The sequence below is a fragment of the Bombina bombina genome, chromosome 4 (genome assembly GCF_027579735.1).
Source record: "Bombina bombina isolate aBomBom1 chromosome 4, aBomBom1.pri, whole genome shotgun sequence".
NCBI lineage: Eukaryota > Metazoa > Chordata > Amphibia > Anura > Bombinatoridae > Bombina > Bombina bombina.
Genome location: NC_069502.1, coordinates 844634810 through 844647884, shown reverse-complemented (window position 1 = coordinate 844647884; position 13075 = coordinate 844634810). Strand labels below are relative to the sequence as shown.

The window sequence follows — 13075 nt, the reverse complement described above, 5'->3', positions numbered from 1 at the left end:
TTAGTACTACTATAGTTATCTAGACTTTGATTTTTGGTTATTATTTAATTTTTATATATTAATGTTTTAATTCCCTTGATACAGATCTAGATCCCATCTGGAGTTTATTCCTTTTGGCTCTTTGGTTGCTAGTTTAAATATCCACTTTGCCTCTCTATCCAATAATTTCCTGAATCTATCTCCTCCTCTCTTATTGGCTGGAATAAAATCAATGGCTTGGAATTTAAAGGCTGTTTTGCTTTCTTCAGTGGTTATTCTATGATTGGCATAGTGTTTAGCTACTGGTGTTTTGGGTGGATCCTTTTCTAATGATGTCAAATGCTCACGTATTCTATCCTTCAGAAAACGACTAGTACAGCCTGTGTATTGTTGTCTACAAATTTGGCAAGTTATTAAATACACCACATATTTTGAACAGCAATCTAGTCTATATTTGATATTGTAGATGCTATTATTTGCTGAGGATGTGAAAGTATTTGCAAGATGACAATGTTGGCATACATTACAAGGGTGCTTACCACACTTGAAAAAACCTTTTTTAGAGAGCCATGTTTCTTTAGACTTTATGGTAGAATTATTATAAACATATTGGATAACTTTGCTTCCAATTGTTGGTGCTTTCCTGGATACAAATTTAACCCCATTTTCTAGGCATTTGTCTATTTTTTCATCAAGTCTAAGAATTTTTAAATTGTTGTTGACTATATTTTTGATCTGATTAAATTGTTTACTGTATTGTGTGACACAGAGTATGGTGTCACTTTTCCAATTTTTGGATACTTTAGATGCTTCATCGGTTTTGTTAATTAGATCTTTTCTCTTAATTTTTGCTATTTCAGCTCTAGCTTTCATGAGTTTGTTTCTATCGTATCCCCTATTGGTAAGCCTGTGAACTAGGTTTAATGAGTGATCTAGATAGTCACTATCATTGGTACATATCCTCCTAATTCTTTTTAATTGTCCATTAGGTATGGATTTAGTCGTGTGGGCTGGGTGACATGAATCAGCCCTCAAAATTGTGTTTCCCGAAATTTCTTTTCTGTACAGTTCAGTAACTATTTTATGCTCTTTTACCTTTAGTTGGATATCTAAATAGTTTGCTTTGTATTTGTCAGTTTGAAAAGTGAAACTTAGGTTTAAATCATTAGTATTTAAATACTTCACAAATTCTTTGCATTGTTCACTGTTCCCACGCCAGATAAATAGAAGATCATCTATGAATCTGGCGTAGAAGTCAATGTGACACCCATACACATTACCTTGTCCAAAAATATAGGTAGCTTCAAACCAGCCTAAAAACAAGTTAGCATACGACATGAATCAGCCCTCAAAATTGTGTTTCCCGAAATTTCTTTTCTGTACAGTTCAGTAACTATTTTATGCTCTTTTACCTTTAGTTGGATATCTAAATAGTTTGCTTTGTATTTGTCAGTTTGAAAAGTGAAACTTAGGTTTAAATCATTAGTATTTAAATACTTCACAAATTCTTTGCATTGTTCACTGTTCCCACGCCAGATAAATAGAAGATCATCTATGAATCTGGCGTAGAAGTCAATGTGACACCCATACACATTACCTTGTCCAAAAATATAGGTAGCTTCAAACCAGCCTAAAAACAAGTTAGCATACAACATGAATCAGCCCTCAAAATTGTGTTTCCCGAAATTTCTTTTCTGTACAGTTCAGTAACTATTTTATGCTCTTTTACCTTTAGTTGGATATCTAAATAGTTTGCTTTGTATTTGTCAGTTTGAAAAGTGAAACTTAGGTTTAAATCATTAGTATTTAAATACTTCACAAATTCTTTGCATTGTTCACTGTTCCCACGCCAGATAAATAGAAGATCATCTATGAATCTGGCGTAGAAGTCAATGTGACACCCATACACATTACCTTGTCCAAAAATATAGGTAGCTTCAAACAAGCCTAAAAACAAGTTAGCATACGACATGAATCAGCCCTCAAAATTGTGTTTCCCGAAATTTCTTTTCTGTACAGTTCAGTAACTATTTTATGCTCTTTTACCTTTAGTTGGATATCTAAATAGTTTGCTTTGTATTTGTCAGTTTGAAAAGTGAAACTTAGGTTTAAATCATTAGTATTTAAATACTTCACAAATTCTTTGCATTGTTCACTGTTCCCACGCCAGATAAATAGAAGATCATCTATCGCAGTACCACATGTTTGCAAGTATAACTTAGAGTCAAATATGAAAAAATTGTGTGTTAACAAAAAGTTTACAGCCTCCACAATAAATTCAATTAGATCTGATGAAAAAGTGCTTTTCAATAAAAGATGGTATTCAATTGCTTTCAACCCTAGTTCATGCGGTATGCACGAGTAAAGGGAAGAGACATCTACAGTGAGCCACATATTATTATCATTCCAAGTTCTATCTTCTAGTTTTTGTAATACATGGGTAGTATCTTTAATGTACCCTGGTAATGTGTGGACGAAAGGCTGTAGTATATTGTCTATCCATTCTCCTAGTTTTTCTCCTAGGGACCCCACCCCAGATACTATGGGTCTGCCTGGTGGTGAGGATGGATGTTTATGGATTTTAGGTACAATTCTAAAGTTAGCAATAGTGGGGGTAGGATTGTACAAATAGTCACACAATTTCTGATCTAGGATACCCAAATGTTTGCCCCAGTCTAGAAGTTTGCCCAGTTGTTCTAGATATTTAGTAGAAGGGTCACTAGTAAGTAGAGTGTATGTATTAGTGTCATTTAACTGTTTTATTGCTTCAGCATAGTAATCTTGTTTGTCTTGTATAACAATGGATCCACCCTTGTCAGCTGGGGTAATTGTAATAAGATCATTGTTTTGTAGATTTTTAAGGGCTAATTGTTGTTGTCTTGTTAAATTTGTTCTATTTTTACATTTGATACTTTGTTGAGCTTTAGTTTTTTCATATAAGTCTACCAATTCTGTCTGTGTTTTCTCTTGAAACATATCTATGTATTGGTTCCTAGATTGTATAGGATAAAATGTACTTTTGGATCTTAATGTTTTGTTGTATTTCTTGTGTGTTTGTATATGTTCAACCTCCCTTGTTGACTCAGCTGCCATTGCCTCTAGAATATTAGCAGTTTGTAAATCTACAATAGAAAGTTCATCTAGATTACAGATGCTAGGCTTTGTCAGCTGAGCAAGTGGTTCATTTGTTAAGTGACTACTTGTAGAGTTGTCTACTTTGTTAGTATTTTCATTTTTATCCAAATGACATTTCAAAACAATTTTTCTAACTAGACTATTAATATCAGTAATAGTGCGAAATAAGTCAAAGTCCGTGGTTGGAGCAAAGCCCAGTCCTTTTTCCAGGACTTGTTGTTCAGGCCTTGTTAGACAATGTGAAGATAAATTTACTACTGTCCGTATCTGGTTGACATCTTCTTCTTTACTTGTTGAGTTGGTTTGATGCACTTTTTTGGAACCTGGGTATTTTCTTCTTCATTTTGTACATTTTTGGCTTCACTTCGTTGTTTTGTCTTAGGTCTTGCTCCTAGATCCTTTCGTTCTGTTTGCTGTTCTTCATTTTCAGAGCTAGTTGAGCTTTCCGGTGACCCTTCTTTTGGGGTAGAGGTTGTATCACTGTGGATAGAAAAATTTGAGTCCGAAAAACTCACTCTTCTTGTATCTTTATTTGAAGAATTTTCTTGTCGTTGTCCTTTATGTTTGTTTTTATTTTTGTTTTTTTTGTTGCTGTTTATTTTTATTTTTGTTCTTGGTTTTGCTTGCATGCCCATTCTGTGCCCCTTGTGTAGTTGCATTCCAATTGTATACTTTATTCATGGAATAATCCAATTAATCTCTCAGCATCTTGTTGTCTTTTCTGGATACTAGGTTTTGTTCAACCTCATCAAGGTGTTGTTTTAGTTCTGTATCAAATGTGGCATATTTTTGATGTTGGATAAGTGGTTGTAGCTTTTTCTGTAGTTCTTTAATTTCCAAAAGAATTTTCTCTCTTTTCTCAGTTCTATTGACTTTAAGTTTAGACATCAGTTTAAGGGAGCATTCACTCAGCGTTTTAAGCCAATCATCCAAAAATTCCTTTTCTTCCTCTTTATCCACATTTGGGAATTTTTTCAGGCGTAGCCCTCGTGGTATTATAGATGTTTGTATATACTTGTCTAGATAGATTAGTTCATACCACAGTTTGAGTTCCTTAACTCTCAGGTTTTCCATTGTGAGAAACAAATAGCGTAGTTCATTAGATTGTACTTGATCAGGTGTAAACTCCTCCCTGCGCTCCTGGTAAGTCATTTTTCTATTAAAGATGTCCTCCAGTGCTGTGGATTGTGCCATTTTGCGTGCTGTTATTGTTATTTGAATTCAAGCGAGGATATTTCAAAATTACATTTAGTACAGAAACAGTTGGTTGTAACAGTCCAAAAGCCACTAATATTCGTGATATGCGGCTGTTGCGTGTTCAAGTTATATGCTGGTATTATTTCACCACATTGAATTCTTTATTTGAACAATTGCATTTGGCTGTTTCTATGTGTTTGAATTACCACATTTGTATAATCCCCGCTTGTCCCAAGTATTTACTTGTCTCCGTTCCCTTATACTCTCTGAGACACTTGAAATGTTCATATACACAGATGAGTGAGAGTTCAAGGACTGAGTGGTAAGGTCTATGCAGGAACACACGGGAAACACTGCGCCGGCGCCTCTCCCGGCACAAACCCAGACCTGCAGACCAGGCTGCCCGTTCCAGGTATACAATAAACAAAGAAACTTTCCTTATAAGTTGCTCCCAGACCAGAAATGTCCACTATTTAAGGCACAACACAGACACATGAGTCAAAGTAAAGCAAATTGATCATACCTTTATTATGGCATGTCGGACAAACACTCGGCAAATGCTAGCGGTGTGACTACCAGGAGACACAGGTGTGTGGAGTGTGACGTCATATGACGCGTTTCACGCCCTTCTGGCGCTTTGTCAAAGATGTGGAGGTGTGTGTGATTAGCATACTTTATCTGAAAGAAACTCCTCCCTTGATGTGATGTCATAGTAGCAAACTGTGTTTTCAAAATTATTAATACATATATGTGATAAAGTGTATTGAAAGTGTTGATGAGTGTATATTTTAATTGGAGTACGTTGCGTGTATTAATTTAAAGTGAATTACTATTTAAAAGTTTATTTTTTTATAAATACTAAACATATGATGCTATACGGCTCTTAGATATTCATGACCAATAACAAAGAACAAAAGAAGTCACACCGCTAGCATTTGCCGAGTGTTTGTCCGACATGCCATAATAAAGGTATGATCAATTTGCTTTACTTTGACTCATGTGTCTGTGTTGTGCCTTAAATAGTGGACATTTCTGGTCTGGGAGCAACTTATAAGGAAAGTTTCTTTGTTTATTATATATATATATATATATATATATATATATATAATCTCAGGTGACGAGCACGGTCTCATCAACCAAAGACTCAACTCTGTTGTCCCAAATTGGACCTCACCCAAAGGCTGCATCCTTCATTTATCAATGGTCCTGTAATGTCTTTATTCTTGACTGAAGCTAATGTCCTCCATCTTGTCATCCTCAAACCACAAAGATCCATCAAAAAAGTACAGTAATTCATTCTGCTACGTTACTTTGTGATGATCAAGACTGTGAAGAAAGCCCCTTAATTTAAAGAGATTTAGAAGTAAACAATAACTGGAGAAATGTTAGTCCAGGGAAACAGAATCTGATGCTTTTCTCTTATATACATTTTATAGGAATATGCCATTGTGAAGAAGAGGCCGTCCCACAGCAGCATTCACCGGCAGAGCAGAGAGGTGAGAGCTGCTCGGGAATGTGACATTATATTAGAGTCATGTTATAGTGACGCCCGTTACTGACCTATCTGCCCCTGTGTGTGTTTTCCTGACTTCTCTCCGTGTCTCTGCATGTTCACAGTATCATTATCCCCCAACAGCAGCAATTTACCGGCTGAGAGGAGCATGAGCACTGCTGGGGAATGTGACTTATACATAGTGACGCACATTACTGACCCTTCTGGCCCTGTGTGTATTTACCTATTGTACCTTCTGTCTGTGTCTCTGTATGCTCTCAGTAACATTACCCTGACTCTGTCAGTAAAAAATGTGTGACAGAACCAGTCCCTGTGTCACTGCTGAATGCGTTGTGTGTGTGTGTGTTTCAGGTGCCTATAAAGTGTGATGATGTTGCCGTGTATTTCTCTATGGAGGAGTGGGAGTATATAGAGGGACACAAAGAGCTTTACAAGGACGTCATGATGGAGACTCACCAAGCACTAAGTACTATGGAGATCCCAGGGAACGAGAGCTCAGGTAACGCTGTGTAGTAATAAATATCTCACTCAGGAAATGCACAGAACAAATCTACAGTGAATCTATCACATGTGATCTAATGAGCTGTCTGAGTATAAACAAAAATAATAAAAACATTTAAAGGGTCAAGAGAGATTAATGTTAAATCAGTTATATATTAATGTATATATGTTAATATTATAGATGTAAATATTTGATATACAAAAAGCCACAGATGCTTTTTGTTTTCGTTAATTGAATACTTATTAAGGTGCCTTTTTAGGTGCAACAGAAATGGTTTCATATCCATTTAGCAAAATAAACTGATTCTATTCTTTATTAGAACTAACAGGTGACAGTGATGAAGATCCAGATACAGGAGCTGGAGAACTTGTACAGAATATTCAGCCAGTGGAGACCCCATCAGACGTCTCTGCAGGTAACAGATCTATGGTACAAGCTGCTGTTAATGTTTTCTTCATCGTTTTTTTTTTAAAATTCAGATTCTGAAATGATTTAATCTTTACTAATAATTATGTAAATGATGGACCTAAGGACAGACCAGTTGCAAACTTAAAATACTGCTGTGTTGTGTAATATTACTGCATAATCAGATGTGTGTGAGCTAACTTCACTTAAAGGGACACGAAACCCACATTTTTTTTTTTCTTATGTGATTTTAAGAAACTTTCTAATTTACTTCTATTATCAATTTGTCTTTGGTCTCTTGGTATCTTTATTTGAGTAGCAGGAATGTAAGCTTAGGGGACTGACTATTTTTGTTCAGCATCCTGGGTTGCACTTGCTGATTGGTGGCTACATTAAGTCACCAATCAGCAAGCGGAACCCAGGTTCTGAACCGAAAAACGGTTAGTCCCCTAAGCTTACATTCCTGCTATTCAAATAAAAATACCAAGAAAACAAAGAAAAATTGATAATTGAAGTAAATTAGAAAGTTGCTTAAAATTGCATGCCCTATCTGAATCATTAAAGAAAAATTGGTTTCTTATCCCTTTAAGAAACTTTCCAGTTTAATTCTATTATCTGATTTATTGTGTTCTCCTTGGTATCTCTTGTTGAAAAGCATACATAGGCTGACTCAGAAGCTGCTGATTGGTGGCTACAAATATATGACTTGTGTTATTGGCTCAACTAGTGCATTCAGCTAGTTCCCAGTAGTGCATTGCTGCTCCTTTAACATAAGATCCCAAGAGAGGGAAGTAAATTAAATAATATAAGTACATTGGAAATTGTTTAAAATTGTATGCTCTATTTTAATTATGAAAGAAAAAATAATTTGTGTTTCATGGCCTTTAAAATCCATTTAACAAGAAACCTAATCGTATTCTTTATTAGAACTAACCGGTTACAGTGATGAAAATCTAGACACAAAAGCACATGGAGAACTTGTACAGAATATTCAGCCATCAGATGTATCTGCCGGTGAGTGATCTATGGTATAAGCTTCCCAGTTAGAAAACTCAGATTCTGAAATGGTTTCATCCTATAAATAACTATCAGTTAGATTACGAGTTATGCACGCTATAGGGAATTTAACGAACGCAACAAAAGTTACGTTATTTAACCCTCTATAGCGCAGCCATTACAAGTTTTGAAACAGCCGCCTTGTGCGTTCGATATGGTTGCGTTGAGCTCCATACCGCACACAATACAAGCGCTGTTTTGAAGTGCTCGTGCACGCTTTCCCCATAGACATCAATGGGGAGAGCGGGCTTAAAAAAACCTAACACCTGCGATCGCGAAATGAAAAGCTCCGTAACGCAGCCCCATTGATGTCTATGGGGGAAAAAAAGTAACGTTTAAACCTAACACCCTGACATAAACCCCACGTCTAAACACCCCTAATCTGCCGCTTCCGATGTTGCCGCCACTATACTAAAGTTATTAACCCCTATTCAACAACTAGCTAAACTAATTGTAAAGAAGTATACAATTAAGTACAGAAGGATTAGCTCCACGATGAAGAGTATGTGTTAAGGACCCCTGACACGCGTTTCACAAAAAATGCTTTCTAAGAGGGGGGGAGGAAGCGTTTTTTTGTGAAACGCATGTCAGGGGTTCTTAAGGAGCAGCTTTGTCTCTCCTTGTCTTTTATTTTAACTTGCTTACCATGGTTGAAAAATAGTTAACCCGTATATTCTTTGCTATTTACCTCAGCCTAAAAGTCGTATTAAACCTATAAATATAAGCCTAATTTATCCCTCTAATTGTAAGGGCTTAGTATATTTTATTTTTAACTGTTGGCTGATACTTATTATCTATAATTATTTCTTTGGCAACTCTATATTTAATACAAACCTGGTTAAAGTGTTTTTAAACTTGGCTTAAGCTATTGCATGAATGATTATTCCTGGTTGTGACTTATATTTCCCAATAAAGATAGAAATGTGTGAATGTAATGGAATAATATTTTTCTAAAAATCCCTAACCAGTTTTGCTGAGTTAACACATACTCTTCATCGTGGAGCTAATCCTTCTTTACTTAATTGTGTACTTTTTTACAATTAGTTTAGCTAGTTGTCATGTTCTGTTTGTTTAGTCTCCACGACAGGTAATAATCTAAGCAGTATTTAAAAATTTAAAACATAATAAAAAAAAATTCCTAACTTAAGAAAATCAATTTTTATAAATTACCTGCCACTATATAATCTAGGCTCCCCCCACATCTTTTCTTTTTGTTTCAAAGTATTAACCCCTATTCCCCTGCACCCCAACATCACCCACACTATAATAAATCTATTAACCCCCTATTCTGCTGCTCCCCGACATTACCGCCACTAAATAAAGTTATTAACCCCTAAACCTCTGGCCTCCCACATCACTACCACTAAATAAACATATTAAACCCTAAACCGTCAGCCCCCCACATCACAGCAGCCTAAATTAAACTATATTAACCCCTAACCCTAATGTAACCCTAGCACCCCCTAACTTTAACATAATTAAAATAGAGCTAAATTAAAGTTACAATTATTGGCTATTCAAATTAGCCAATAGGATTTCAGTAGCTCCCATCCTATTGGCTGATTTGAATTTCTAAAATCAAATCAGCCAATAGAAATGCATGGGACACCATCTTGAATCGCATACCTTGCATTGAAGATTCCGTTTACGGCGGCGACAGTATGAAGAGGAAGCTCTGCGCCAGATGTCTTCAGGATGCACCCGCTCCTTGCCACCGGGATGAAGAAAGATGGAGCCGACAGGATAAAGATGGACCTGCTGGGATGAAAATGGACCCGCCGGGATGAAGATCCTTCAAGCAGGACTTCAGCAACTGTAAGGGGATATGCAGGGGTTAGTGTTAGAATTTTTTTAAACTTTTTTTTTTTGGGTGGGTTTTTTTTTTTTTTTTTTTTTTTTTTTAGTTTAGGGTTTGGGCTTTTCGTAAAAGAGCCCTTTTCTGGACAATGCAAAAGAGCTAAAAGCCCTTTTTAGGGCAATGCCCTTACAAATGCCCTTTTCAGGGCAATGGGTAGCTTAGGTTTCTTTTTTATGACACGATGAGTCCACGGATCATCTTAATTACTAATGGGATATTCACCTCCTGGTCAGCAGGAGGCGGCAAAGAGCACCACAGCAGAGCTGTTAAATAGCTCCTCCCTACCCTCCCACTCCAGTCATTCTCTTTGCCTACGTTAGTTATAGGAAGTTGCAAAGTGAGGTGTTAGTATAGATTCTTCAATCAAGAGTTTATTATTTCTAAAGTAGTGCAAGATTGTACTGCTTTGTTCTAGGGTGTGGCCGTAGTCCATATCAGTCTCTTCAGTAGAGCAGTGGTTGCTTTAGAGCAATGGGAACTTGTGGGACATAATTCTTACTGCGCCTCCCATATACTGATGCTGCCCTATCTTCTATAGCCTGAGGGGGATTTACTCAGACTTTTATTTTTCCACAGGTTGATGTGAGGGATTGGACCTCTCAAGCCTGTGAGCTGCCTTGCTGTCAGGCAGATTTAAGGTAAGTGCTACTTTTTTATTCTGGGGCCAAGTCAAAACTCAGAGAAAAAGTGGGCACATTTATTTAATCAATAAAACATACAAGGCTCTTAAGGAATGGGGCTCTTTATGTTTGGGCAGGCTCTCCTAGTCTGGAGGGGATTGTGACAGCCATATTTGCAGGCACTGGGGCTGGGAGTAAAGGGCTTTATTTTTTGCTCAGGTGGTGTGTTTTCCGACAGCTTAAACTGACAAAGAGGTCGATCGGGAGATTAGAGGTATACACACGATGGGAGGTCCTAACGGGTTTGCCCGCTTTTTTGATTGTGCAGTACTTAGAGACATGTCTTCCGTTACAGAGACTATAGCAAGCTGATAGAAAATATTGGCACTGTGATAAAGTGTTTATTTAGGAAATTAAAGGATATAATAATCCCTGGTGCTGCCCCTTGGTAGTATACTGTATAATACTAAATAGGGAGGAGGGGAGAAACGGGGACAAGAAGGGGTTAAGTAGCACTCATTCCTATTGTAAATAGTAATAATGCTGAGAAAAACTCAGCCAAGTGTGTACAAATTCTTTACTTAAATACTAATTTATTAACAATTATTAAAATGAAGGATGTAATAAACATTACATACACTAACAAGGGATAAACCCAGTTATCTCCTCTAACCCCAAACTCAGTTATAAAGCACAGAAGGACGCACAGACAAACCACCCCCCTGTATTCCTGGCCGATAACTGGATACTTCGGCTTCAGGTGCCAGGGATGGCCAGAACTGCGCTCCTCACAGACTAAACACTAATGTGGTTTGAAAACTTAATAAAAACAACAGTCACACAAATGCGTTTCGGCCGAGATGCAGCCTTTCTCAATGTGTATTTAAATTGACAAGCCGAGTGCCGCACCAAAATCACTTTAAATATCCTATGAAACGTAATATCCACCAATCATATTATAAGGAAGCTTCACGCCCCATTCAGAGCGAATCCCCTTGCAATTATATCACGGAGGACAGTGTTCAGAGGGTCTTATCATTGGTTGTGAGCTCAACCCCTCTGGGCCAATCACCAGGCGGTTATTTCGTGCCTGCCCGTATTTTGTATATGAAATGGGGTCCAATTATGTTAATATAAGTGTAATAAAATATAAGTATATACATGATGCGACTTACGGTATATTCCTACTCAAACATGCACCTTGATCAAACACACCAATCTCACTGTCTACGCTATTATGGTAATCTGAGAACCGCTTGCAGTTATGCTGTTAAAAACCACTCACCAAAATGCAGATAGTAGGTGTGTACAGCTAATAAATGACATAGCTGTAGTAAGATGTCATTGAAAACTGGTTAGTCTAGATATTACATAAGCATGAATATGAAATAATGTAACCCCTAACTGAGGTCATAGCGATATAGCTGAAACACACTCATTACCAATGCTGTGGCAACTTAGCCACATAGCATAGATTGATGTGCCCACGCATAATAATATGACCTTTTATAACAGTATTCATATAATGTACTAACATGCCAGTAAATTGTATAGAAGACAACCTTTTTATGTTCTCTACAAATACTATATGGTGATAGGTTGTCGTTGTGATAAATGTACTTTGCTTGGTACTATCTGTAAACTGCCATATATGGTATAGCGATTCACTATTACCAGACATAAGGGAAATCAAATTGTTTATTAATATTTTTCAGTATCAGCAAGTACTATTCAAGATGTAAAACTTCATTAAAGATTTCACTTGATCTTAAATTGTTAATAGTATATAATTGTGACCCCATAAAATGTTTAATACCTTTAACTATCTTTTGGGTGCAACAGATGTCAATAATTACTATTCAAGATGTAAACATTTTAATCAAAGGTTTTTTCTGGGTCTTAAGTTCATCAATAGTATGTAGTTATAAACACATAAAATATTTAATACATCTAACTATGTTCTTGGTGCATATCTAAGCAGGAAAATGATGAGACTAATTACTTAAAGACTAGTTGTACACTATATCAATTCTGCAATAGACTTTTAGTATATTTACAGGAACACCCAAAAATTGTTGTTCTCATTCATGCCATTGGGCATTGCAGAGTTCAAATAAAAAATCCACCTTGCTTCTTTTTTCAGCAAGGCTTGTTCTATAGCGCCTCTTCGAATACCCAATCACAATGTTTCTAATCCCCAACACTTAAAGGTACTAGTTTTGCCATTGTGATACTGTAGGAAATGCCGTGCAACACTAGTGATTTGTTTGCCTTTTTCTACATCTTTAGCGGCATTTCTAATGTTGCTTAAATGTTTTATCATCCTTTTACCCATAGGTCTAGTCATCATTCCTACATAAAATAACTCACAGCTGCAGGATACACAATATATTACATTTGAGGTTTTATATGTAATATGATTACGTATGGTCCATTTATTATGGAATCTGTCTACCATAATTTTCTTTTTTACCATATGTGTGCACACCTTACAGTTGCCACAGGCTATAGATCCTTTGTATAATGGGGGCTTCTTAGCATCACTATCGAAATGACTGACCGTCAAACGATCACTAAGATTACTAGCTCTCCTATATGTCAACAGTGGTTTTGTAGGGATTATAGACTTGAGTTGTTCATCTGATTGTAAGATATGCCAGTGTTTTAATAACACGTTGGATATTTGGTTACTCTGATTAGAAAATGTTGAAATGAACCTAAGGGGATTAGAATCTTCAACAACTTTTTTGGGTTTAAAAAGCTCCTGTCTATTTCAATTAAGGGCTTTCTGATAGGCTCTTTTAAGGGAC

The 13075-nt window shown here is 36.5% G+C and overlaps 2 protein-coding genes across 3 annotated transcripts in view; one reads left to right on the top strand and one right to left on the bottom strand.

The window, feature by feature from the left end:
- LOC128657969 (uncharacterized) overlaps window positions 1–13075 on the bottom strand; it is a 296601-nt gene that overhangs the window by 60031 nt on the left and 223495 nt on the right. The window contains exons 6-8 of the mRNA XM_053712409.1: window positions 4154–4316; window positions 3427–3594; window positions 2026–3340 (exon numbers count right to left, since the gene is read on the bottom strand). Coding sequence (XP_053568384.1) covers window positions 2026–3340; window positions 3427–3594; window positions 4154–4316 — 1646 coding nt within the window. The remainder of the gene's footprint in view (window positions 1–2025; window positions 3341–3426; window positions 3595–4153; window positions 4317–13075) is intronic.
- LOC128657251 (zinc finger protein 836-like) overlaps window positions 1–13075 on the top strand; it is a 60053-nt gene that overhangs the window by 7765 nt on the left and 39213 nt on the right. For both annotated transcript variants that reach the window (XM_053711523.1, XM_053711522.1), the window contains 4 exons: window positions 5748–5807; window positions 6176–6323; window positions 6646–6741; window positions 7659–7745. In XM_053711523.1, coding sequence (XP_053567498.1) covers window positions 5748–5807; window positions 6176–6323; window positions 6646–6741; window positions 7659–7745 — 391 coding nt within the window. The remainder of the gene's footprint in view (window positions 1–5747; window positions 5808–6175; window positions 6324–6645; window positions 6742–7658; window positions 7746–13075) is intronic.